The following is a 26,365-nucleotide window of genomic DNA, read 5'->3' as shown; positions in this document are numbered from 1 at the left end:
TGGGCAAAAGAAATATATAGCATAGTTTTTCGCATGGAAATGGCATGAATAGGTTTAAAATAGCTTATTGTATTTTGTGTACACTTGCTTGCGTGGTTGTAGCGTAAACGAAGGGCAGGAGAGGCTAACGTGTGGGACCAAATTGAAGGGGTCCATGTCATGTCAATGTGCTGTGCACTACTCCTGTAGATGTGTGGACTATTTCTTTCCACAATCTTTGGTCTATGTGAGCCGGGTGCACGCATGAGAAAGGGGAAGGCTGAGTTGAGGTAGCATGGGAAAGAGGATCAACAGACAAGGGTCTGGCCTTGTCTGGGCTGATATACATGGTGGTGCCACTCTCGAATGGTCACCTCCACACAGACTCCACCACGGGAAGAGGAAGAGCTTGCTAGTAAGCTAACTACAGTCGATTCTGGTGGCATTTCATGATGAGATCATGCTAGGGAGGTGGAGGGCGACGAGGCGGACTTGTTGGTGGGTTGTCGACGGCTGGTGTTGGCCAGAGCGATAGCGAAGGGTCACTGTTGTTATTGGTAGAAGGGGCTTCTGATGGGGGTTGCCTTTTGGTCTTGTTTGGCTCTAGGTGGGTGCGATGAACACGTCCACAACTAGCATGATATCCAGTGATGGTTGATAGCAAGTGGTGGTGCTGGAATTGAGTGTCAATGGTAGTGCAACGTGACAGTGTCAAGGGGAGGTGCTTGGGCAAAATTAGCCGGTGAAGTTGGTGAGCAACATGATGGCGGGGTAGACCTCGTGCTTTTGTGTGGTTGGTTGGGTCCTATACTAAGCCTAAGCTTGAACTCCTCGGCTTGGTGGCTGTGGGTCGTAGTGGCAGCAATCCTTGGCGAGGCCAAGGGAGTGAGAGAGAAGGAGGAGGTGTGGGGTGTGGAGGGCCAAATATGCTATTTATAGGCCGGGAGTGGGGTTGGCTAAGCTCAGTCATGCACCGACGAGGTGGCGGTCAGCTAGTGGCCATTGCGAGGATGCGAGGGAGGGGAAGGGATCTAATGGAGGGAGGGGATGGATGAGGGTGTGGTGGCTGCAAGTCTAGTGCAGAGCGTATTGAAGATAGGGTATTGTTGGTGCAAGGGAGGAGCTCTGGCTGTTGGCACATGTAGTGGTGGCATCGGCCGTTGTGGCGCACACGTGATGGTGGGGCCAACGGCTGGCGTGGTCGCAATTAACTACACATCGGCACGTGCGAACTGGGAAAGGGAGTGCCAGGGCAAGACGGAGGAGAGAGGGTTGGGTTGGTGTTGGGCCGTGAGAGAAGGGGGGGAGTGAGCCAGGCCCATGGGGTTTGGTGGGTTGGGTTGTAAGTGGGTTGCAGGTATAAAACACCAATAGGGAGAGCTGGCTAAAATTGGCCCATATGGTTTAGTGGTTTGGCCTTTGATTATGGAGTTTAGATTTCGCATATCAATGTACTTTGGGTTGATGTTAATTAGGTGTAAGCAGTCAACACAAGCAAAATGCATGAATAAATGTGAGCTTTATTATATAAAATAAAATATAAATTTATGATAAAAGTGTGTTTTTGTCCTTAGATAAATTTATTAGAAAAAATTAAAAATATCAAATTTTAGTAGAAATTAATGCTTTGAAAGAAATGAGGTGTTACATCATCACCATCGCCGCCCAAAGCCCTTTGACCATGTTGGAGAAGCCCCACCTTTGGTAGCCCAGACCTCGAACCTAACCCTTACCGACGGAGAAAGAAGCGGCATTGAGTGCGAGAGAGGAGGACGTGGCGTACCTAATAGTCTTGGTGGTTGTTGGCAAGCATGTGGTGGTATATATGAAGAATAATGAGATCCAACTCAAAGTCAAGGAAAGAGGCTACCAACTCGACGTCGTCGTAATCAAAGCTAACCATACCTCCATGCTCACCGGTACTCATCACTATAGCTTAGATCTCCGCGGGCTTTCTCTCTATTGCATGTGTGGAAGAACAAAAATAGGATTATGAGAGATGGCCTTTTAAATCCTTTTGGTACACACTTGGAGGGGCAACTCCTCTTTATGCATAACTACATCCTTGGTAAAAAAAAAGATTAAAAAAGCTACTCACAAACACAACCTCGATGGTTTAATAGTCAGGCATTGACTTCTTTTTCACTCGCTTATCTACATATTAGCGAGTAGCAATCATGTATCAAACAATACTCATGAGAAAGTTATTCAAGACAATTTGATAAAGTCAAATTCAAATTGTCGGGCCACATAAATATATTAAGTGAAGACTAGAGTCATCGAAATAAGGCTTTAAATTCTTCTAATTTTTGTTTTACCGGGAGCTATTTTTAGCCTATCCAAAGCTCATTTGGTAAGATTTCGATTCTGACTCGACTCATTTGATAAGGTTCTGACTTTGGTTATAAATATAGCTGTGGCTTGTCAGATGCTTTACTTGTCCGATGTAGCAGTTTTTTTTTTCTTTCGGGCTTGTTAGTAAACCCCCCTTGTACCCCCTGTATTCCACCCGAATCCACTCATCTCCCGCATCGGCGATGATACAGAGAACCCGGCGAGCCTCGGCTCCGCCGACGACGGCGAGCCCGCGCCCCGACAGCGCTGCTCCCCCGTCTCCAGGACTGCCACCTCGCCGCACCTCCGCGCGGCGGGCCCGAGGCAGCGGCCGCGCGGGCGCCCCGGCGGAGGCGCTGGTGCGCCGCTCGGTCGTCGAGCCGTGCCTCACCTGCGGGATCTGCGGCGGCCTCCTCAGCGACGCCACCGCCTTCTCCGAGTGCCTCGATGCCTGTAAGCCTCCCCCGTCTCCGCGCAAGCTGACGGGATCCTCGAAATGCTACTCCTTTTCTGGGGGCGTTCCCCCACTCTGTTTGCAGATGTGGGCGTCCTGGCCGTGGCCGGCGGGGATGGGAATGGCCTTCTCAGTTCCAGTTCGCCTGCCATCGATTGGATTCCGTTCGATTTCGACACTGTAATAGGTTTTTGCGTTACACATGTGCGTATGCGTCTGTGGGATGAAGCGCGTCAGTCGCGAACTCGCAATTAGAGCAGAGTGCTCGGTCGTCGCGCCGTGAGTCACCCTGCGGGATCTGCGGCTGCCTCCTCCGCGGCGCCACCGCCTTCTCCGAGTGCATCGATGCCTGTAAGCTCCCCGGCGCTGCTGGGATACTCAAAATGCTACTCCCTTTCTGGGGGCGTTCCCCCACTCTGTTTGCTGATGTGGGCGTCCGGGCCGGCGGGGATGGGAATGGCCTTCTCAGTTTCAGTTCGCGTGTCCTCGATTGGATTCCGTTCGATTTCGACAGCGCAATCGGTTTCTGCATTCGACATGTTCGCATGTGTCTGTTGGAGGAGTGCATCAGTCGCAAACAGTTTGCTGAGCACGAGTAATCTTTGTGCGGGCGTGTTTTGTCCCCCAGACGAAGCTGTTCAATGCCATTGTATAGTTCTGTCAAGAAAAAATTAGAATTGTTAGTAGTGATCCGTAAACATCCTGACCTTCCATTTCTTCTGTCATCGATAATAGCGTGTTTTGTTCAGTTTGCAGGAAATGCATATATGATAAGTTGGCGAAGGAGAATATAAAGTGCTGCCCTACTTGCGGCATTCATTTGGGCCGTGCTCCATTGGAGAAGCTCAGGTCTTGTCTGTTACTCTCCCTAGTTGCTCTTAGTCTGCAGTTTTTATTAACCAGGTGGATTGGTAACAAGTTAGCATTATATGGGTTGCAGTAGCAGGCTAGACTTGATTTGTCTTAAAAACCTTTCCCCCCTACCAATGTTAACTTTCTTTCTGTACCTGCTCTCTTTCTTCTTTTTCAGTGAACTCAGCGTCTTTCCTATTTCCCCAAAAGAAATTGCAAGCTACTTTTGACCTTCAGATGCATGATGCATCTAAAGTTCCTGTGTCTAAACTCGATAAATATTGTTTGTGATGCAAATCTGTCATGTACCTGCACAAGGGACCAAGCTGACATGTGAGTGCAGGCAAATGAGACAGAGCAGGTGTACAAAAGAAGGCAAGCAGCAGCAGCACTTCTGTGGACACAAGATTTCAGTAGCAATTGAGTAGAACTGGAGGGAATTAGGTGGGCATAGCATGGATTTGAGGAAGGAAAAGCATGAATAGCAAGGGGATGAGGGCAGACTCAAAGGAACACAAGGGGAGGAAGACGATACCGAATATTTTGTTATCTCCCGTCCTGTGCTGCTATTGCTTGCCTTCTTTCTTACACCTTGTCTGTCTCATTTGCCTGGACCCACATGTCAGCTTGGTCCCTTGTGCAGGTACATGACAAAATCATTATGGATGAGGGTATACTACTTTTCAATGTTTTGCTGTCATCAGTTTATAGCAATATATAATGCTCTACCTGTCCATTTCTACTATATTATCAACTAGATGCAGCTTGGAATTCCCTTAATGCAACTTTTTTCTGGTAAAAGGGAAATCTTACGTGTTGCTTTGAATAATTGATAGACCTGATCATAGCCTGCAACACATCAGGTCAGTGATATTTCCTGCTAAGAGACGCAAGGTTGCCACCATCAAGAAGAGGAAGGAAAAGGTTTCCGCTGAATCAATCCTTTCTTCAGTGGTGGATATCGTTGCAGAAGGAAGAACTGCACCACTGGCACCTGCTGCTTCACAAATAGAGGCACAGAAGATAGAGGTTGAGGTGATCGATGAGGCTGATGAGGCTTTGGTAGCTCAGGAAACAGTTTATGAGTCTTCTATCTTGGTAACTTTCTATGTTTTCTCCATAATTTTCATAGGTAGGGTAGATTTTTATAGTCCTTCAATTGCATTTTTTTTTCTTTTCAGAATCTTGCTCCTGTTGGAAGAGATGTTTTGTCGCGAATTAGGTGTCGAGACTTTTACTCAGCATGCCATCTTTCTGCGGAGACTGGAGCCTTGATTGTGTGGCAACCACCACCTATCCCAGAGGAGATGGTTGACCATGATCAGTTAGCCCCCAGGCAGGACCCACAGACTTTTGGGCCTCCAGCGTACTTTGATACTGAGTACCAGCGACAAGTACCAGCTGTACAGATTACCGATACTTCGGTTGTGGCAGGCAGCTCATTCCATGCTAGGATGACTGTCCAGGATGATGATAACCTGAGGGGAGATATTCTCGCATTTTTCAATGAGGTAAGCACATTTCTTCCACGAGTTTGATTGAAGGTAATGGTTATTTGTTGTAATTTTCTAACATGTATTCCAGAGTACTGCAAGAATCATGGGGAGGTATGATGCTCACATAAGCCAATTAAAGGCAGAGAACTCAAAATTACTAGAGTGAGCTTCCTCAAAAGTTTCTTTAACAAAATTTTGCCCCTATGAACAACAATGTGTAATCGTGTATACTTGTTACTTGATCACACCTGTAGGCAATTGGAAAATGAAAGAGCTGCTGCTCTTGAGAGGACAAGAATCCTTGAAGAGAGGCACCAACAAGAATTGGAGAATGAAAGAGCAGCTGCTGCTGAGAGGACTAGAATTATTGAAGAGAAGCTCCAAAGACAATTGGATAATGAACGAGAATGTGTTCTTGTGAGTATGAGAATGCTCACAGAGAGGCTCCAAAGGGAGTCCGAAATTGCCACGAGTGCTACAAACCGAAGCCGGTCCTTGGAGGCAGACAATGCCAGACTTTATGAGTTCGTTCTCTCAAAAATTCTTCAGCTAGTTTTTCTTAATAAGGACAAGAATTTACTTGTTACTCTTGTCAATTTCAGAGAACTGGAAAATGGAAGAGCAGACAACCAGGCTCTAATTTCAGATATTGTAGAGAAAAGTGATGAGCTTGCGACACTCAAATATCACTGTGACATGTTTGAGTCAGACAAGAGAGGTAAAAGATCCAACTTTCTCTTTACACCATTCAAATATTTTTCCATGAGTTAAATCTTACACCACAGTTCCATTTTTCTAGATCTAGAAAATCAAGTTGAGGATCTGATGAAGGAACTGGAATATGCTAAGAAAGAACATGCAAGATATGTCCGTCAGGTCTTGGATGCAGCAAGGGCGATTCCTAACAACTTGGAGGCAATCCACACTGACGCTCAGCACTGAATTGAGGCTGGCACATCGGACGTTGCTTGAGCTTCTGCTGATGTTTCAGATTATTTCTTCCTCTGGTTGCATGTTAGTAGCTTTGTATAGTGCTGTATCCTTCTATTCAATTGTAGCTTAGGTTCTTGGATGCCCCTTTCCAAGCCTGTTTGGTTCTATCTGGTGTATCAGAATAATGTAAATGCAATTCTGCTTGAAACTGATGCAAAGAGCCAAATGCATGCTTGCAGTTGATGTTTTCATATTTATGTATGTGGCTCATGTAGTTTATAAAAAAAAGGAAATCCGAACTTTTATTTCTCCGCCGAGTAGTTGTCGTTTGTGTGATGGTTGCGTTGCCATGCTAAAAGTAGCTATGCAAATGTTAAGTTGCTACCTTGCTTTTTCTTAAGTTTCTGTTCTAATGCTTTCTTTTTTCTACAGAGATTACAGTGAGCAGCGGATCAATGGAGGGGCTGATCGTGTTCATCCGCACAAGGGTGCTGATATTCCCAGATGAGAATGAGCTTCTTCAAGAAGTTATTCCCTGGGGCTGAAGAATTGAAGAGAGTGAAGGAAGAGTATACTAGATTTTTCCACTTGCATCGGAGAATTCAATGACTATGATTCCATCTATGACAGATTGATTCTTGATCCATTGAACTGGTCGGTGAATTATGGACAATGTAGTCCCTTGCTGCATGGTTTGGCTATCAAATCTGCGAACCAGCCTGCCTCATGTTCATGCTGTGAAAGGAACTGGAGTACATACAACTTCATTCACAGCATGAAAAGAGACCAGTTAAATCCTGAGCGTGATGAGGATTTGGTTTTTGTCCATAACAATCTAAGGCTGATGTCAAGGAAGACACAAGTGTACAAGACTGGGGCAACAAGAATGAGATGTGGGAGGAGATGGCTTTGATTTTTTTTTTTCTGGAGTTGGAATTTTGGAAATTGCTACATTGGCACTTGATGAACCAGAGATGGAGAGTGTATCATTTGAGGAGGCTGTGGAAGTTGAAAACGTGGAAGAAGGCATGCAGAGGTTGAAGAAGTTTAGGAAGTCTTGAGGGATCAGGAAGTCTGAGGAAGAAGTTATCTTATTAGTGTCTTTATTTTAATTGGAATTTTGGCTTGTAATATAATTTAGGCTGCACTTGTGTATGATGTGTATGATGCGGTGCTACTGCTACTGCTGTACTGTTCAAGTGTCCATTTGGTCTGTTGCCGTTTGTTGCTTGAAATCGAGCTTGGAACGTTTTTATTTGGTTGATGCGCTGAAGGTTGCTATTTTATTTGCCTAGGAGATTACATATATATGTATATGCTGTGTTGCCATTTTTGTTAAAATGGTGAATCGTCGTGTTAGGATCGGTGCAACATAAGTTGCCGTGCTAAAAGTAGCTAAGCAAATTTTCTTACGCCTTGATCTTAGAATCAAGATCAAATGGTTGTGTGCGCTTCATAATTGTGTGACATATGGACTTCATCACATGAATCTCGTGCTCATCAAAGCTCACAAGTGGCATGCTTGATGCATCAATTTGAAACTCGCTACAATTTCACTGATTGCATCTGCATTACTGCAGAGGATGCGGATCTACTTAAAACACATATTGCCAAATACTCTGGGCTCCAAATAAAGCTCCGGTATTTTTGACCTTAGAGCGATTGGGCAAATATGGTACGACGGAATCCAGAAAACTCTTTAAAAAGATACACTTTTAAGTTCAGGGAAAACGGCAGCATTATGGAATCATGAAGACCATCTAAAAACATAATACTCAGAACTTTAAAAGTTTCGAAAAATTCCTTTCATGCAACGGATCAGAGGTGGTACATAGTACATTTGTGACTTATGAAATTAATTGATCACGAAGAAGGTAAAAATATAGACCATGCATGCATACTGTTTTATCTTTTTTCTTCGCTATTTATCTATGATTTGTTAAAGAATTAATCTTACAATCTACAAATCCTATAAATCAATTTGAAATATTCAACATTTTATTTATTTTGTTTAAACACTTTCCATATGCACTCAACTGGTAGCAATATACTTCAAAAGATATTTCAATTGTTCTGTTAGAACACCTTGCATATGTAAATCAAACGTTCTACAATGTACTTCAAAAGATACTCAACATTTTATTTGTTTTTTTTCAAACACCTTCATATGTAAAACATGTTTAACTGTCAAAAGTTATTTCAATTATTTAAATTGTTTATTTAAAATATCAAATACTTTAAAAATAAAAAAGAAAATATAGGTGGTATGTGTATCCTCCACTACCCCGTATCATCGTGCTAACCTATTGAAACAAGTTACAAGGCTCTCAACTTCCCACCTACCTTCTTGCTCCACCCACCAACTACCTTCGAATGTTGGGTCTAACTTTTTTCACCTACTCCATCATATCCAAATTATATATTGTTTCAGTTTATTCTAAATTATACTTGTTTTGCTTTTGATAAATTTATAGAAAATATATTAACATCTCCAATATCTAATACATGCGCTACGAAAATACATTTTATGGTCCATCTAATGCGACTAGTTTGTTGTAGTAGATAGTTATAGATTTCTTATAGAGTTGATCAAAGTTAAAAGGAGTTTGAGAAAAACCTAAGAAGGTTTATAATTTAGAACGGATTCATTTTCGTTGGAGAGTAAAGGGTGAATTTCACCGGATAGTAGAAATAGAGAGGATGGAGTGGATAAAAAAAAACCGGGTTCCATCCGGTGGGGGAAAAAGCATGCAAAATTTACAACTGACGGGCCGACCTCGACAACCTCAGGCATGGAGGCACGCGGCGGTTTTCTACGGCGACCAACGACGTCTCTGTTCACACTCCAGTCAAAGCGATTCGCTCCATTCCAGCTCCATCGCTCCTGCCGCTGTGGTCCGCCGCCGCCCTTTGCTGAAACCCTAGCGCCGCCCCCGGCTGGCGGCTTCCTGGGAGGCCGGAAAACAGGCCGGCAAGCTTCGCCGCCTGTGGCCTTCGCGCAGTGCGCGGACGCGGTTTGCGATGGTGCCCCGCTCGAGGATCGCGCCGTGCGTCACCTGCGGGCTCTGCGGCGGCTTCCTCCGCGACGCGGCCGTCAATATGATTTCAGCTCCAAGGATCGTCCCTGAACCGAAGGCTGAAGACATTCGTTCGTGCTGTCAAGTTGGGGGCTGATCTCCTTTTGTCTTTTGCAGTAGCCCTGGAATTTTCCTTTCGACTGTCCTATGTGAATTTCGTCGAAACAGAAACTGTCTACATGTTACTTTTGTGACCAAGCTGAATCAGCTTTCTCACAATCTTAGCTGTTCTTTGAATGCCCTGATCTTGGGGTCGGGGATTTGTTGCCTTGTTGCACCTGTGTGCAAATTACAAGTGACGTGGGTATAAATTCAGACCAGAAGGCCCAGCACGAGGGAAGCCGCAGCGTCGAACGGACTTGGTCCGAACCGAGGCGCTGCACTCTTTGCTGCCTTGGTAGTTTTGGACGGCGGCACGCCGAACGAGCTGGATAACAGCAACGCAAGATTCCGAGCAGATATGGTAGAGAGGAGCAGCAGACAAGGGGATCGGAATATTAGGGTTCTTGTTCATCGATGCCCCGCTCCTGGCGGCGGGTTCAGGTCCTTATGCCATCACAAGCCGATGGCTTAGCTTCTGGGCTCGGCCCATTACTGCCGGCGTCGGTAGCCCAATAGCTTACACGGCCTTTAGGGCCAACACACAGACTCATACATACTAATACTCCAGTACTGTAGTAGATACTATAGTTGGTCCTGACATCACCTCCCCCTTAAGAGGCAACTCGCCCTCGAGTTGTTAACGAAGGAAACTGCCGCTGGATCATCATCGTATTCGCTCATGTAGTCCATTCAGTTGGAAGAGAGGACCACTGCACCAGTGCATAAAGTTGAACAGAATTACCAACAAGGCGAAGTTTAGTTTGCAGTACCTTGGTTGGAGCCGGGATTTCTTCAGTCATCACCAAAGATAGGTGCTCATCAGGTGTAACGGTTGCTTCAGGTGGGATTGCTTTCTTCAGCTTGGGAAACATGCACAACTGGATGGACTTTGCTAGACATAGGCAGTTGTAACTTATAGGCTACTGCACCTATGCGCTGGAGTACCAGATAAGGGGCCAAAGTATTTGTAACTGAGCTTGGCACAGGATCTTTTCGCCACTGATTGCTGCACATGAGGTTGGAGTTTGAGGTATACCCAATCACCCACAGCAAACTCCCTTTCTGACCTATGCTTGTCAGCTTGTGCCTTCATTCTTTGTTGAGCTCTCACCAAGTGTTGCTGTATCAACTGGATCATGTCATTTCTGTCCTGCAGCCACTGTTGCAGAACTGGGATAGTGCATGTATCTGTGGATGTGATGCCAAAGTGTCTGGGTTTGTTGCCATACGACACTTCAAACGGTGTGGCCCCATGAGCTGAGTGGTAGGTTTTATTATACCAATATTCAGCTAATGCCAACCACTGAGACCATTTAGTTGGACAATCATGTATCCTGCACCGGAGATATGTTTCTAGACATTGCTTTAGTCTTTCTATTTGTCCATCTATTTGTGGGTGGTAGGAAGAGCTCATATTCAGGGTGGTTTCAGAGAGCTTGAACAACTCTTGCCAAACAGTGCTGGTGAACACCCTATCTCTATCTAAAATTATCACTTGGGGAAGGTCATGCAGTTTGTATATATTGTTGAGGTATGCCTGAGCTACTGTTAAGGTAGTATAAGGATGCGACATAGGTATAAAATGAGCATATTTGGAGAACTTGTCTATGACCACCAATATTGTGTCAAAGAATTTGGATTTAGGTAGGCCTTCTATGAAGTTCAGGTTGACAGTGTGCCATGTTCAGGGATAGGTAAGGGTTGTAGAAGACCTGGGAGCCTATTGTGTTCAGTTTTGGCTTTGGCACATACCTCACGGTTTGAGATAAATTTCTGGATATCACTCTTCATGTGTGGCCAAGAGAACAGGTCCTTGATCTTGTGATAAGTTGTTGTGATTCCACTATGACCACTCAGACCACTTGCATGCAGGGCTAACATGATAGCTTGATGAGCTTCAGTTTGAGATCCCAACCATATTCTGCCTTTGTGTTGAATGACACCATCCACTAATAAGTACCCCTTGTCATTAGAGCCAGTCAAACTAAGTTCATGTAGCAGCTGTTGTGCTTGTGGATCTTGCTGGTAGGCTTCAATCGCCACTTCTAGCTATTTTGGTGTGCAAACTGAGACAACACTAATTTCATTGCATTGTTGTCTTGACAAAGCATCAGCAGCCTTATTTTCAAGGTCCTTTTTGTATTGGACTTTATATTGTAGTCCTAATAATTCGACAAAGGCTTTTTGTTGCATGCCCTAATGCAGCTGTTGTTCTCCCAAATGGACCAAGCTCTTGTGATCTATTGCTATAGTGAATTGCTTATCTTGAAGGTATGGTCTCCATTTGGTGATTGCCAAGATCACAGCCAGACACTCTTTCTCATATGTTGATAGCCCTTGAATCGGCTGACCCAATGCTCTGCTGATGTAAACAATAGGGTGCCCTTGCTGCATAAGAACCGCCCTAATTCCTGTTCTTGAGGCATCTATCTCAACCACAAATTCTTTAGTGAAGTCTGGTAAGGCAAGTACGGGGGCAGAGACTAGTGCCTTTTTGATAGCCTCAAAACTTTGCTAGTGTGGAGGAGTCCAAACAAAGGGTGTGTTCTTCTTGAGAAGATCATTAAGTGGTCTACTCTGCAGTCCATACTTCTTTATAAATTTTCTATAATACCCAGGCAGTCCTAAAAATCCTCTCAATTGCTTCGCATCTGTTGGAGTGGGCTAATCTTGGACTGCTTGTATTTTTACTGGGTCAGTTGAAACTCCATGTGCACTGATTATGTGGCCTAGGTACTCTAAACTCTGTTGTGCAAATGAACACTTGGAATATTTTAGCAACAGCTTATGTTGGTGGAGGATTTCAAATACCTGTTGTAGGTGTTGCACATGCTCTTGTAATGTGTGATTGTATACGAGGATGTCATCTACAAATACCAAGACACACTTTCGGAGCAGAGGCTGGAAGATTGTGTTCATTAGTGCTTGAAATGTTGCCGGTGCATTCGTCAGCCCAAACAGCATCACTCTAAATTCCCAGTGACTGTGATGAGTTTTGAAAGTTGTCTTTGCTTCATCCTCGGGCAGCAATCTGATCTGGTGGTAGCCTGATCTCATGTCCAATTTGTGAACCATGAGGTCCCTTTTAACTCATCCAGTAATTCATCTACTATTGGTATGGGGTACTTATTTTTCACAGTTATGGCATTGAGTTGCCTGTAGGTAATGCAGAATCTTCAAGTTCTGTCTTTCTTCTTGACTAGCAACACCGGAGAGGTGAAAGGGCTATTGCTGGGTTTGATAACTCCGTTCAAGAGCATTTTCTTTACTTTCCTTTCGATCTCGTCTTTTTGAGATGGGGTATACCGATATGGTTTCACATTCACTGGTTTGACTCCAGGTAGGAGAGGAATACGATGGTCGAACTCTCTACTTGGAGGTAACCCTATTGGTTCCTTAAAGAGACCAGAATTTTGATTGACTAGTTTCTGAATTGGAGGAGGTGTGATTGTTGTAGACTCAGTTGTAATTGGGGAGAGTTGGACTAACTGTGCCACTCCACTTTTCCTCAATAAGCCTTTCAACTTGTGTGCTTTGATATTTTTGCATTGAGATGTGCAATCTTTGACCCCTTGCAATACTATCCTCTTGCCTTGATGAGTGAATCTCATCCTCTTTCTCGTCCAGTGCACCCACATGGGGCTGTAGCCTTCTAGCCAATCCATTCCTAGTATTGCATCATAATATGGTAGATCCAACACTCTGGCTGATGTGGTGAATGTGTTGCCTTGGACCCACCAAGTGAGATCAGGAACTTGTTCTGTACGGGTCAATTTCCATCCACTTGCAATAGTCACTTCCCTCCACTTGCAACAGTCGCTTGAACAGAAGGAGTTGTTTCTGTGTGTAACCTCAATTGCTCCACCGTTCTTGAGCTGATGAACATTGACGAGCTTCCAGAGTCAATCAGTATGAGCACATCTTGAGTACCTATCTCCCTTGAACTCTGATTGTTTTCTTTCCTTGAACCCTATTTTTAGCACATAAAGATAGAGCCAACAGTTCCTCTTCACTATCAGATGCATCTTCAAAAGCTTCATCATTCAGTTCAACTTGCATGGCATGTAGTCATTCCTCCATCACATGAAGAGGAACATGGGCATTCATGACCCCGGTTCCATTTCTCTCCACATTTCATGCACAACCCCATCTTCCTGCGTTGTGACATCAATGCTTGTAGTTTGTCATCATGTTGCATCTTGTTGTTAGGCTTCATTTCAATCATAGGTGATGCCCCCAAGACCCCTGATGCTGGAGTTGTTGTTGATGTAGAGGGTTTATCACTGAATATGTTATACCCTTTAGAATTCCTGGAGAAATATCTTCTCTGAGAGAGGTCCAACACTTCAGCCTGCATTAAAGCCAGAGATTCAATAGCATCAACAGTTCGAGGCCTATGTAATTGTATTGCGGATTTAATTTTTGGTTTCAAGCCATCTATGAATCTATTGATGAACAACACATCATCATATTTATCGTTGTGCAATAAGACTTTATGCTTGATTTTCTCAAACTTCTCTAGATACTCTTCAACAGAACCTACTTGCTTAAGGTTTAGCAACTCACGCATGAAATGGTTATGCATATCCTTGCCAAACTTTTGGTCAATGGCAAACACAGTTCTGCCCAACTACTAATGGTATGACTAGCTTCATATGCTTGCAACCAGTAAGACGCATTGCCTTTGAAGTTTATGGTAGCAAAAGGAACTCATAAGTGTATTGGAACTTTGTACAATGAAAAATACTTCTCACTCTTTTCCTTCCAGCCCCTAGGATGGTCACCATCAAAATTAGGAAAATCTAGTTTGGTAATCTAGGTTCCTTCTGATAAGAATTAGCATGAGCGAACTCATCTCTATAGCCATTACCATAATTATCAGCACTAGGATCATGGTATGAGTTGTTGAACTTACCCTTTGACTAGGGTGTGATGGAGGGCCAGAGACCTCTCATCGTCACCTTGGTACTATGTTGCGACGCGGTGGCCATAGGCCCGCCCCTCTTCCTCGCGCTTCGGGGCTGTTGGCGGTGGCGCAGTAGAGGTAGCTGCTTCCAACGTCGTAATGTGCGAAGTGAGATCCTTTATCTCCTTGTGAAGCACCACTGAAAACTTGTCCGCGTCGATGCTCCAGGTGTTGAATCCATCAACTATGATTGCAATTTTCAGCTAGCCTGCTTGGAGGTTCTTCACCTCCTTCACCAGGGGATTCAACTTTTCTTCCGCTATCGTCATCCGGTGCATGAGGGTACATGTTGGTGGCTTCTTCCCTCGTTGTCGAGGTTTTGGTGGCGGTGGTGGCGGCGGCGGGCCGGTACTGGAATTGGGCGAATTGGGTGGTGTGTTTGAGGATTGTGGCGGCGAAGTGGACGGTAGGGTCGCCGGGATCAATTCTTCGTACTGAACAAGGTCGCCGCGTCAGGTAGGGTCAGTTATTTTCGTTTGTTCCTCCCTAACTGTTAATTTGACTAAGGACAATGCATGTACTACTTATTCAAATTTTATTGGTTCTAAGTACCATAGTTCATATTTGCATTGGAAAATATAATGACATCAGCTTTAGTGCACTAGCAAAACTAAACTACACGAGAATATGATGCACAAAAATGTCATGCGACCAATTGATCAGCCTCCAATTGGTCGCGACTTCCTTGCGGCAATGGGGGTTGTGGCCCACCTTGGCCAAGCCGTAGCTCTGCTAGTGGTGGTAGCCACATTAAGATCCTGTTTATTCGAGTTTCTTGGTAGCTTCTCAACGTGAAAAGTCATAAGCTCAAATAAACAATGAACTTTTCGTGTAGTTTTTGGAAAACTGGAAGATAAGAAAAATTGAGTTTATATGGAAAGCTCAATTTTATGAGCTTTTTCTTAACTTCCTGAGCTCAAAAAGCTAAACACATCTTCTAAAAGCTAGTGTTGGCTTGTCAGAACCAAAATGCCAGCAATAGTTTTTCAGAAGAGTTCAAAAGCTGCAGCTCAAACAAACATGCCCTAAAACTAGCTATGCACAGTTTCTTAGTGTGTGTACATCATATGTATGTGACTTGTGTACTTGATCACATGAATCTCTTATCTCTTGTTCATGAGCTAGAGCTAACAGAGAGGATCGGTATCTACTGAAAACACAGAGCCAAATGCTCTGGACTGCAAATAAAGCTCAGGTATTAATTCTTGACCTTAGAGCGAGTGGGAAAATATTGGACACGGTGGAATCATGAGAACCCTCTAAAAAGAATACACTCTAAGTTCGGAGAAAAACATTAGCATTATGGAAATCGTGAAGGCCATCTGAAAACATATACTCAGAGGTTTTTGATTGAAAAAAATCCATACACACGTGACGGAGATGGTACCATACATGTATATAAAATCTTAAGGTCAAGCTCAACTTTGTGAATTACAAAATTAACTGACCGTGTATTAGAAGAAGACAAAAGATATAGCCCGCGTGCTCTTTTTATCTTTTCCTTCACTATTATATTTATCCATGATTTGTTAATTTCACGAATTAGTCAAACAATCTACCAATCCTAATAAAACGTTTGAAATATTCAACATTTTATTTGGTTTGTTAAAACATCTTTGAAAATGCACTCAAATGGTAGCAATGTATATAACATGATTTTAAACTTTATTTTACCATGTTCAGTTTCTATATTTTTTGCAAAACACAATCGAAATATTTCAATTTTTTAGATTTGTGTACTAAATTGTTGAATACTTTGAAAGATACATAAATTAAGTTTTATGTCGTATATATAATCGCCATTGCTCCACAACATTATGTTAAACTTCTAAAGCGAGTTAGGACCTATTTGGAAGGCCTCTAGCTCTGACTCCTTCGGCGGCTGCTGTTGGAGCCCTACCAAATGGTGCTGTGGCAAACGGCTTCGACAGATGGTGCTGTGGCAAACGGCTCCGACAGAGAAGCTCCAAAAATCTTGCTGAAAGAAGCCAGGAGATGGAGCGGGAGCCCAAAAACTAGCTCCCCACTGCTCCTCGTCTGCAGGATCGGAGTCCCAAGTTTTACCAAGTTTTACCCTTGAGTGGCATGGGCAAGACGAGGGAAGACTACGGTGCGACGAGTACGTGACGGAAGGCGATGGTGGTGCGGGGGAGATATAGGGGAGGTCAGGGCAGTTAGCAAATGTAGCAGAGGGAATATTGTTGAATGAGAATGGGAAAGGCAGGAGGGGAAAAGAATAGGAAGAAAAATGACAAAAAAGAAAAGGAAAAGGAAAATATGTGGGTATTACGGAAATTTCACATTTTTATCTATTTGAGATAATTTACTAACTACACAAGTTGGAGTAAAAAAAGCTGCTACACCAGAGAAGCCACAATCGGAGTTGTTTCAGCCATAACCACAACACTGCCAAACTAACCCTTAGTCTCGCCGTTGCTTTGACCCTTTGGATGATGGCGCGCTGTCACCTTTTTTCTGTGGAGTCATTGAAGGGTTAATTTTTATTGTCCGATCCTCTATTGACTTACAATCTTCACAGAGATAGAAGAAGTGATAAAGAATCTAAAAAAATATTCAAACATAGTTTATCCGGTTAAAAAAGCAGCCAAAAATTAGATCTGTCGGCGACAACCTCACGAACCCGGCGGTTTTCTTCAGAGACCAAGGTCTCAGTGCTCACTTCTCAGTCCTCACTCATCAGTCATCAGTCATCACCCTCACTCTCCCAGCTCCAGCGCTCATCCCGCTATGGTTCGCCGCCGCCGCCCTTGACTGAAACCCTAGCGCCTCCCCCGCTGCAGCTCTCCTGGCCGGGTGGTGCTTCCTCTTCCCCGACCGCACCTCACTGCCGAAGCGCCGACGGCGACCCCTCGAGCGGCGCGGCCCCAATCGAGCGGCGTCTTAGTCCTATGGGCATAACCCGCAGGACGAAGCAGGCTCTGATTTGCCACGGTTGGGAAATTCCTACTGCTGGATCTTTAATTTGGGAACAATGCATCCCGTCGCGGTTCTTGATTGAGTGGCATTGTGCTGACACGAACTAGTTATCTGATTTGCAATGCAGAAGTCATCTTGAGGAAAAGGGGCCGGCAAGCTTCGCCTGTTGCCGGCCCGTGCTCCCACGGCGCCGCCGTCGCGCAGGGCGCGGATTCGGCGGAGGTGATGGGGCGCCGCTCGAGCATCGCGCCGTGCGTCGCCTGCGTGCTCTGCGGCGGCCTACTCCGCGACGCAGCCGTCATCCCCGAGTGCCTCCATTCCTGTAAGCTCCGCCCTCTTCCCCCCTGCTCCCCCAAATTCATTCTTCGTCTTTAGGGTCTGCCTGATTGTGCCTAGAGTAATAACTCTGTCAAGAAATTGCTAGGCTCGATTTTTATATAGATTTGGGCTGCCTAAATTAATGTTGAGGATGTGAAGCAAGGTTCATTGGCCCATACTCTGTATTATGATAGCAAGAAAAACGATGGCCACACATAGCTCAACATTAGGCAACACTAGAGCGACAGCTGAATAGCTCCACAGCAGGTAGCACTAGAATGTCAGCGAGATCAGTGGGCACAAAAGGGGAGAACTTCATTCCAGATTTCCAATATTGTACCCAAGCAAACGGAAATGAAAGCACCAGACATGGATCCTATGAGCCTAACACACATGTGAAAGCAAAGGTTTCGCACTTCCAAGCATTGTAAATAAAGTCCAAATATTACACTAAGCAAAGGAACCAACAATTTGCTGCTAAAGTGCTAACACAGAACAGGAAAACAACAATCGCTTATTATCATCAGCTTGACAACTTAACAACTACACTCTTAATCATATTAACAGGATATGGACTCAGAGACTGCAAAACAACACCTACTTTATTTAGGATAAATCATCATCCATGCTTCTCTGCTGTTAAGCAGCACACCAATGGTTCAATCTCAAACATTAGACATTCAAAAGGAAGGAATGATACATCAAGTCAGTTCATCAGTGTAATGGATTCAGTAAACAAGATCAGTAAAAAACAAGTAAATAGGTTCAGAAATCATTTCTTGAAATAATTCAATAGAAATTTTACTGCTTAGCAAAAGGTATGGCAGAGAACTAAATATGTGTGCCGGATTTATAGAAATAGGACACTTTCCACTAAGAGACATTAGTAATGGTGCTGAAGAGATCCTCCTAAACCAAGATGCTATTGTCCAGACTATCAGTAGTCTAACAAAGGTTTCAAGGTTCGAGCAGACTAACAAAGATTATCCTTTGACTGTAGGATAAATAGCTTGTTATTTCTGACGGACACAATAGCAGATCAAACTGATGGCCGTCTGCAGTCCCAGCTTCTCCTGTGTATTAATTTGCAGATTGCCCCAATCGTGTTGGTACGTTCTCTCAGCAGGCACAAAATGGACAGCCATTCAGTCTGTAAAATTCCTCTTTCAGTTAGCAATGCAGGCCATCAGCCAATCAATAATCCAGGCCATCGGGGCCTGAAACTCTGAACACAACTAGTAATTCAACTCCATTCAGGCATCAAGAACTCAGAAAGATACCCGATGGATGGATACTATACTGGTATGTAGCCTGATGAAACAGTACATAGAACAGCAGCAGCGCCCGCTGAAGGAAGATGCCAAGAACGTCGGAATGATTTCATATGCTACTATACTTTGTTGACATTTAAGTGTGTGCTTCCTCTTGAGCTCGCTCTTGTATATACTACCTCTGTTGTTGTTGTTTTTTTCTTTTCACATCCTAGAATCCGTGCTGAAGTTTGACCACCAACATGTTTAAACTATCAAATTTCACTATATGAAAAGTTATATTGTTAGGCTTGTCTCCAGAAATGCTTTCAGAAAAGTATAATTTTTACTATCACTATGTGTTTGGATCAGTTTGCAGGGAATGCATAGTTGAGAAATTCACAGATAAGAATATCAACCGCTGTCCTAAGTGCGACACTGATTTGGGCTGTAATCCACTGGAGAAACTCAGGTCTTGTATGTTTCCCTGCACTATTTTCTGTCAGTTTGCACTTTGCAGTACCGCTTACTAGTATATAAGCATGCTGGAGTGATAAGCTGTCTGCCCTTTCATGTTTGTCCTGTGCAGAAATGAACTCACTGACGAGGTGGACCCATGGATAGTAGCCGTTGAGAGGAGCAAGACAAGGATGGCCACTGATGAGGAATGGAGCACCGAAGGATGGACGGCCGCAATGACGAGGGAGGAGGTGGGCCGAGAGGAGGTGGCCGAGCGGGCCAATGCCGCCACCGCGGCGAGGGAGGAGGCGGACGAGGCGCGGGCGCTGGAAGTGGTCTCGGCGCGGGCGCTGGAAGGGGTCTCGGCGCTGACGGCCCAGGTCGAGGCCGAGCGCGCCCGTGCGCAGAGCCTGGAGGACCAGGTTGTCCGCCTGCGCCGTGAGCTGGAGGCCGCGCGTGCCTCCGAGGCCGACGCTAGGCGGCAGGTCGCGGACCAGAAGCGGGAGGCGGAGACGACGGCCGAGATGACGCGCAGTGCCGTCGACAGCGCGGGCCATCAGCTGGAGGAGTACGGACTGCGGCCCACGGAGGAGGAGCGCACTGTCGCCGCGGAGACCGCCGAGTACGTGCTGGCCTGCTGCCTGAGCCGCGACCCCTCCTTCGGCCTGGAGATAGTGCTGGAGGGTGTGGCGGCCGACGAGGTGGACAAGCTGCGGGGTCGCGCACGGGAGACGGCGTTGAGGCTGGCCCAGATTATGGTCCGAAACGACTCTCCACCACAAGCTGGCGACGACTCGGACGGCGACGGCGTGGATGCCTGATGGTGATGGACGACGACGGGCTGCCATGTTTTTCCACACGAAGCTGCTGTAATTTGGATGCTGTAAATGTAATTAAGCTGACTTTGCATTATACTCCCCATCAGCCGTCCACCGCCAAGCAATGTGGTCAGGTTCATGTTCATCTGTGAGATTTATTTTGCTGAACCAAGAACCCAAAGCTGAACAAACCATGAGTCCCAACTCCGATTTTCTAGTTCCTCACTAACTCTCCTTTTCGTCCATGCAAGCTTGAACAAATCAGGGGAACATCCATGTCCATTGGAGCTTGCCGATGAAGCTATGAGGATTGCCAAAATGTTTGTCGTTCTCCCGTTACCAACTGTGACCATAGTGTTTGCCCTGAACAGCTAGCTGCTCGTCAGTTGACATTGCCGACAAATCCGTTCCAACCCAAGGTCGGTCTGGCTCGGTCCACTCGAATAAACCACATCCACGATAGTCGCAACGCCCTACCGAAGAGATCAAGGTCTAAATCCCAAATCCACAAACTTCTTTGGCATCAAATAATATGTCGTTTTAGTTTCATCCTAAATCATACTTATCTAATTTTTACCAAACTTATAGAAAAATATATTAACATATACAGCATCAAAATTTTTAAAAAAGATGGATTAGAAAAAAGTCTGAGAAACTAAAACGACTTTGAATCGGAGTAAGTAGTCTTATTTCATCTATTAACAGAGGGTAAAGGGTGAATTTCACCATATGGAGAACACAACAGAAGATGGATTAGAAAAGATTATTCGGTTCCGGGAAAAAAAAAAGAAAGCAAATTTTACACTGTCTGTGACAACCTCAGGTATGGAGGCATGCCGCGTGTGACGGTTTTCTACAGCGACTGACGTCCCCTAGATGCACGTTATAGATATTTTGGGTCATTAAGTCAACCAAAAAAATTGATAAAGCAAACTAGAATGACATTCCGCATAAATAATTTGGAAGTAGAAATAAATTAGTGGCATACCATCGTAATTAATGAAGTGGTAACTCTGCCTTAGCCCATGTGGAGGATATTCACACCAATTCATTCACAAGTACAGGCTAATAAACACTGTCTCAGCCCAAGCTAACAAACACCATCTCAGTCCAGCCAGTTTTACGAGCTGCAGTTTCTCCGATCAACATCTGTACATCCGTGACACTGGCTGGGCTGCTGGCTCGACCAGGCTGAGGGACAACGGGCTGCCAAACGCACCCAACGGCAATTAGCTCCATCCGGCCGCCACTGCACCCCAGCTCCATTGTGGTCCGCCGCCGCCGCCCTTTGCCGAAACCCTAGCGCGCCGCACCCGGCTGCGGCTTCCTGGGCGGGTAATGCTCGCTCCCTCTTCCCTAATCTCACCTCACTGGTCACTGTCGATGCCGATTGCCGAGGCGCCGACCCTCCTCCAGCGCGCGTCACCGCCTCATCGGGTTTTATTTTTCTATTCATCGGGGTTTCGAGAGGCACTGTGCTGATATAAACTGGTTATCATCTGATTTATAATGCAGAAATCATCATGAAGGTGAGAGGCCGGCAAGCTTCGCCTGCAGCCGGCCCGTGCTCCGACGGCGCCGCCGTCCTGCAGGGCGCGGATGAAGAGGCGATGGCGTCGTGCGTCACCTGCGGGCTCTGCGGTGATTTCCTCCGCGACGCAGCCGTCATCACCGAGTGCCTTCATTGCTGTAAGCTACTATACCCTTCTACTTCTTCTATCCATACACAACTGATTGTTGAGGGGCATCGTGTAGGTCTCGTACGTATTTGTTTGTGCCTGAAGTGATCTCGTTTGCTTTTATCTGTGTGTGATTCCGTTTACTTTTATCTGTGTGCTACAGATATGAATCTGAGGTGAAGTATCAATTTTACTGGTTGTTTTGTTTTACTTATTGTGCATTTGATTTGCTGGCGAGTTTCATTCCTAACCTTTGAGTTTCATGGCGCAGATTTATTGGTTCAGAACCTCAGAATGATTTCATATACCACTATACTTTTTTGACATTTGGCACTTCCTCCTGAGCTCACGCTTGTAAATACTCCCTCCATTGTTTTTTATTTGATGTCCTAGAATCTGTGCCAAAGTTTGAGATGCAAATACCACAGCTCATCTCAGGATGCTGGAGGCTGAGATGCAAAGCTTTTGAGGAGCTGCAAAAGAAGACTGAAAGCTCCCACTACTAAAGTGAGTTCCAAACATCATTCTGATCTGCGAGTCTACCATGCATCTCTCTTAAAGACTTAAACTATCATGAATCATAGTAATACCAGCCTGCATTGTGGAAACTCATGAATCCCAGTGAAATCTTTCAGACACTATACCGAGTCATCTGTGTAATTGTAACATGCACAATTTTGCTGATCAGCAAAGCACTTTTTCTGATAAAATGTCATTTCTGATCAGGATGAAGCTGCTCAGGTAGTTGAGAAGCATCATATGGAGAAAATTGAGTTGGTAAAGCAGATGATGGCAAAGATGCATGCTAGGAACAAAAAAATTTTGGACCAGCATGTTGTTTGGATTAAAAATTTTGTTCCAACATTAGTCAGTGCCATCAATGATCAAGATTTGTTTGTCAGGACAACGAAAGAATGCTGCAGAACCCGCGCCTAATACTGGGACAGGACAAGGTACAAATGCAGAGTCTTACTAGTTCACAGTGTTGTGGACACTTTCTTGGGCACAACAAAAAAAACGCAGGAATTAAGGAGAAGGTGGCGTCCACCGGTCGTGCCTTTTGCCTATCTTTTGGTTTATATCGATTTGTAAGGTATCGATCAGTATTAGGATTGTTAGTAGTAAGAGAATTGCAGATTGTCAGGAGATTTATATTAGTGCCCATGTGTGCTGCTTTGAACTTTATCTTCGCTATTTTGTCCATGATTTGCTAGTTTCATAAATTAATCTAACAATCTACAAATCCTAATAAAACATTTTGAAATATTCACCACTGTTTTCGGTTTGTCAAAACATGTTGAATTGCAGTCGATTGGTAGATATGCATATACCATGATTTTAAATTTTTATAAACTCGTTCAGTTTTTATATTTGATCACCAAAAGATAATTCAATTATATAATTTGTGTATTTAAATTTGTTGAATACTATGAAAGATAAATAAAAATAAATCTATCTCACATGTGTACCACCATTACTTCGTACAATGATACTATTTCGAGTTGCTCTTGATCTTGGAAAAATGCAAAAATCGTATGTACATATGACTACATGATTTATCTCAACCGTTATTTTTCCATACAACCGTTGATCCACTACCTACCCCATGTACTTCTCATCTACCAATGATCCATCTCAGCTCGTCACTGATTTAAAAATGAATAGCTTGATCTTGCCTGGACCCTTCCACTTGGTCGTGCCTGGTGGAGTCTGCCACCCCCGCCACGTGTTGTTGCTCCACTCGTCAACTAGCTCTAAAGCTAACTTTTCTCTCGCGGTCTCTTCTCAAGCTCCATCTACTCTCCCAGCCCCCAATCATCGTCCATCCCTCCATCTCTCCTGCCGCTGTGGTCCGCCGCCGCCCTTTGCTGAAACCCTAGCGCCTCCCCCGCTGCGTGTCTCCTGGCCGGGTGACGCTTCCTCTTCCCCGACCGCACCTCACTGCCGAGGCACCGATGGCGACCCCTCTCTTACCGCACCGCTGAATGTTCTCTTACCCGCAGGCCGAAGCAGGCTCTGATTTTCCACGGTTGGGAAATTGAAATTCTATGCTGCTGGATCTTTGATTTTGGAGCAATGCACCTCATCGCGGTTCTTGATTGAGTGGCACCGTGCTGACATGAGCTGGTTATCTGGTTTGCGATGCAGAAATCATCATGAGGAAAAGGGGCCGGCAAGCTTCGCCTGTGGCCGGGCCGTGCTCCCACGGCGCCGCCGTCGCGCAGGGCGCGGCGGATGCGGAGGTGATGGTGCGCCGCTCGAGGATCGCGCCGTGCGTCACCTGCGGGCTCTGCGGTGGCTTCCTCCGCGACGCGGCCGTCATCCCCGAGTGCCTCCATTCCTGTGAGCTCCGCATCCACCCTCTTCCTCCTCTTCCTACCCCAAATTAATTCTCTGTCTTTAGGGTCTGCCTGATTTTGCCCGGAGTATGTGCCGGTGAAGGCACATCCTTTGGGTACACGAGGGAGCGCGTCGCTTGTGTTATGGGATCTGTGTGCGGCATGCACACTTAGCCAAACCAATTGAGCAAAAGGGGGGATTTTGCCTGGAGTAATAACTCTGTCAAGACACTGCTAGCCTCGGTTCTTTTATATATTTCGGCTGCCTAAATTAATGTTGAGGTCTTGAGGAGGTGAACCAAGGTTCATGGGCATGTGCTAAGATTTCTCAACCATCCAAAACTAAACAAGGGTCCAATTCTTAAGAAATCGCCAAAAATTGGAAGGTTTGTCAGGACAGAGAGCAAAGAAAAAGAAAAATCTGGAAATTCACCGCCACAATATCCAAAAGGAAACTTTGTGTCGTGAAATAGTTGTCTTCTTATCTGATGTGTTGGCTTGATTGTCAAGAGTTACCAATGGTGTTTATTTGTGTAGATTGTACATATTTATTGGTACCTGAAGTTATTTCGTTTGCTTTTATCTGTGTGCCACAGCCCACAGATATGAATCTGAAGTGAAGTATCAATTATACTGGTTGTTTCTTTCACTTAATTGTCGCAATTTGATTTTGCTGGTGAGCTACTGAGTTTTATTTCTAACCTTTGAGCTTCATGGCACATACTTGTTGGTTTAGAACCTCAGAATGACTTCACATGCTACTGTACTTTCTTGACATTTAAGTGTGCTTCCTCTTGAGCTCGCTCCTGTATATACTCCCTTTGTTGTTGGTTTAGACTTGATGGAAGGTTTGGCCACCAACATGTTTAAACTATCAAATTTCACTATGTGAAAAGTTATACCTATATTGTTAGGCTTGTCTCCAGAAATGCTTTCAGAAAAGTACAATTTTTACTATCGTTATGTGTTTGGATCAGTTTCACTACGGGAGACAGGAACATTGCCGAGTGCCTGGGGCACTCGGCAAAGCCCCAAAAACACTCGGCGAACCCTTTGCCGAGTGTAACACTCGGCAATGGGCACACGGTAAAAATCCTGCCGGCAAACAAACTTTACCGAGTGTTTTTTGCCGGGCACCCGGCAAAAGCTTTGCCGAGTGTCCAAAAAACACTCGGCAACAATTTCACAAAAAAATAAAAAAAAACAGTCACTGGCCGCCGACGCCGCCACTGCCGGGCACCACCGCCACCACTGCTGGCCACACGCCGCCGCCGTCACTGGCCCAAGCCGTCCACGCGTGACGTTGCATGCGTCTTGTACGTCATCGATCTCTGCAACTAACTGCGATGCACGGCGGGGTACAGGCTTACCGACGGTGTACTCCATGACGACGACGACGGTGAGCACGGCCCAGAGGGTGAGCACGGCCCAGAGGGCTCCCCAGACCTTGCCCAGCGCCGAGAGGAGCCCCTCCGCGCACCTCACCAGGAACTCGACGTAGCCGCCGGTGCCGCCGCCGCCGGTCGTCACCGCCTGCTGAACCTCCATGGCAGGCATCACCCTCCACCTGGCCGCGCCGCCATCTCCCTCCCCCTCCATGGATCTTGCCGCGCCACCGCCATCTCCCTCCCCCGGCCCGTGCCACCGCTGTCCCCTCCGCCCCTGCCCACGCGCGCCGCTGTCTTCCTCCCCCGGCCCGCGCCGCCGCCGTCCCCTCCGCCCCTGCCCACGCGTGCCGCCGTCTCCCTCCCCGTCCCTGGATCTCGCCGTTGGGGGAGGGAGGGAGAGAGGGGCGGCCCCGGCCGCCGGATGTCGCCGGTGGGGGAGGGCGGCCGGAGAGGGAGGGGGAGGGAGAAGGAGGGGGCCGGCGCCCGGATCTCGCCGGTGAGAGGGAGAAGGAGGGGCCGCCGCCCGGATCTCGCCGAGGAGGGGCGCGGGGAGGGGGCGGCCGCCGGGGGAAGGAGTGGCGGCCGGCCACCGCCGGATCCGGCCCCGAGGGGCCACCACGCCCCCCGCCCACCATGGCCTCCGCCGGATCCGGCCTCGAGGGGCGGTGCGGCGGAGGGGAGGGGCCCGCCCTGGATCCACCGGAGGAGAGGGAGGGGAGGGGGCCGGGGGGCGCGCGTGCCGTGGCGGCGGCGGCGGCAGGAGGGAAGCGGGGAAGAGGCTAGGGGAAGAGAGGAGAGTGGGGGGAGGGGGCCGGGGGGGGGGGTTTTTTTGTGGGTGGGGCTCTTGGTTGCCGAGTGTCCTTTGTGGGGCTCTCAGGAAAAGATTTTCTTTGCCGGGACACAGGTTTCAACAATGGGACACCTCCGGAAAACTTTTTTTTGAAAAAAATTTTAAAAAAAATTTCCAACAGGGTTCTTTAAATA

The 26,365-nt window shown here is 46.1% G+C and overlaps 2 protein-coding genes across 4 annotated transcripts; both read left to right on the top strand.

Annotated features, from left to right (window-relative positions):
• Positions 1 to 2,434: 2,434 nt before the first annotated feature.
• Positions 2,435 to 7,312, top strand: LOC101782772. 3 transcript variants are annotated; one of them, XR_002676590.1, is made up of 9 exons: positions 2,435 to 2,766; positions 3,517 to 3,616; positions 4,483 to 4,717; positions 4,801 to 5,130; positions 5,204 to 5,277; positions 5,370 to 5,639; positions 5,718 to 5,833; positions 5,915 to 6,129; positions 6,481 to 7,312. XR_002676590.1 is itself a non-coding variant. In XM_022824689.1 (8 exons), exons 1-8 carry the CDS (start codon positions 2,517 to 2,519, stop codon positions 6,055 to 6,057), a joined length of 1,545 nt encoding a protein of 514 aa, XP_022680424.1. In that variant the 5' UTR covers positions 2,435 to 2,516; the 3' UTR covers positions 6,058 to 6,305. The 3 variants fall into 3 exon arrangements, 1 of the variants encoding a protein (XP_022680424.1); XR_002676589.1 differs by having other exon boundaries at positions 4,456 to 4,717; XM_022824689.1 differs by lacking the exon at positions 6,481 to 7,312 and having other exon boundaries at positions 4,456 to 4,717; positions 5,915 to 6,305.
• A 9,485-nt stretch (positions 7,313 to 16,797) lies between these two features.
• On the top strand, positions 16,798 to 20,192 carry LOC101776539 (putative E3 ubiquitin-protein ligase RING1b). The gene is made up of 4 exons (XM_022823843.1): positions 16,798 to 17,145; positions 17,258 to 17,452; positions 19,071 to 19,170; positions 19,288 to 20,192. Exons 1-4 carry the CDS (start codon positions 17,103 to 17,105, stop codon positions 19,976 to 19,978), a joined length of 1,029 nt encoding a protein of 342 aa, XP_022679578.1. The 5' UTR covers positions 16,798 to 17,102; the 3' UTR covers positions 19,979 to 20,192.
• The last annotated feature ends 6,173 nt before the right edge of the window (positions 20,193 to 26,365 follow it).

Source organism: Setaria italica, chromosome II (genome assembly GCF_000263155.2).
Source record: "Setaria italica strain Yugu1 chromosome II, Setaria_italica_v2.0, whole genome shotgun sequence".
Classification (NCBI taxonomy): Eukaryota; Viridiplantae; Streptophyta; class Magnoliopsida; order Poales; family Poaceae; genus Setaria; species Setaria italica.
This window is presented reverse-complemented; position numbering and strand designations above follow the sequence as displayed.

What these genes read in the sequence shown, in the direction of transcription:
- LOC101782772 (XM_022824689.1), top strand. Translation starts at nt 2,517, where the DNA reads ATGATACAGAGAACCCGGCGAGCCTCGGCTCCGCCGACGACGGCGAGC. An exon ending in CTCCGAGTGCCTCGATGCCT is followed by an intron (nt 2,767 to 3,516) that starts GTAAGCCTCCCC and finishes TGTTTTGTTCAG; the next exon opens with TTTGCAGGAAATGCATATAT. An exon ending in GACAATGCCAGACTTTATGA is followed by an intron (nt 5,640 to 5,717) that starts GTTCGTTCTCTC and finishes TGTCAATTTCAG; the next exon opens with AGAACTGGAAAATGGAAGAG.
- LOC101776539 (XM_022823843.1), top strand. Translation starts at nt 17,103, where the DNA reads ATGGGCATAACCCGCAGGACGAAGCAGGCTCTGATTTGCCACG. An exon ending in GCAGGCTCTGATTTGCCACG is followed by an intron (nt 17,146 to 17,257) that starts GTTGGGAAATTC and finishes TTTGCAATGCAG; the next exon opens with AAGTCATCTTGAGGAAAAGG. An exon ending in CCCCGAGTGCCTCCATTCCT is followed by an intron (nt 17,453 to 19,070) that starts GTAAGCTCCGCC and finishes TGTTTGGATCAG; the next exon opens with TTTGCAGGGAATGCATAGTT.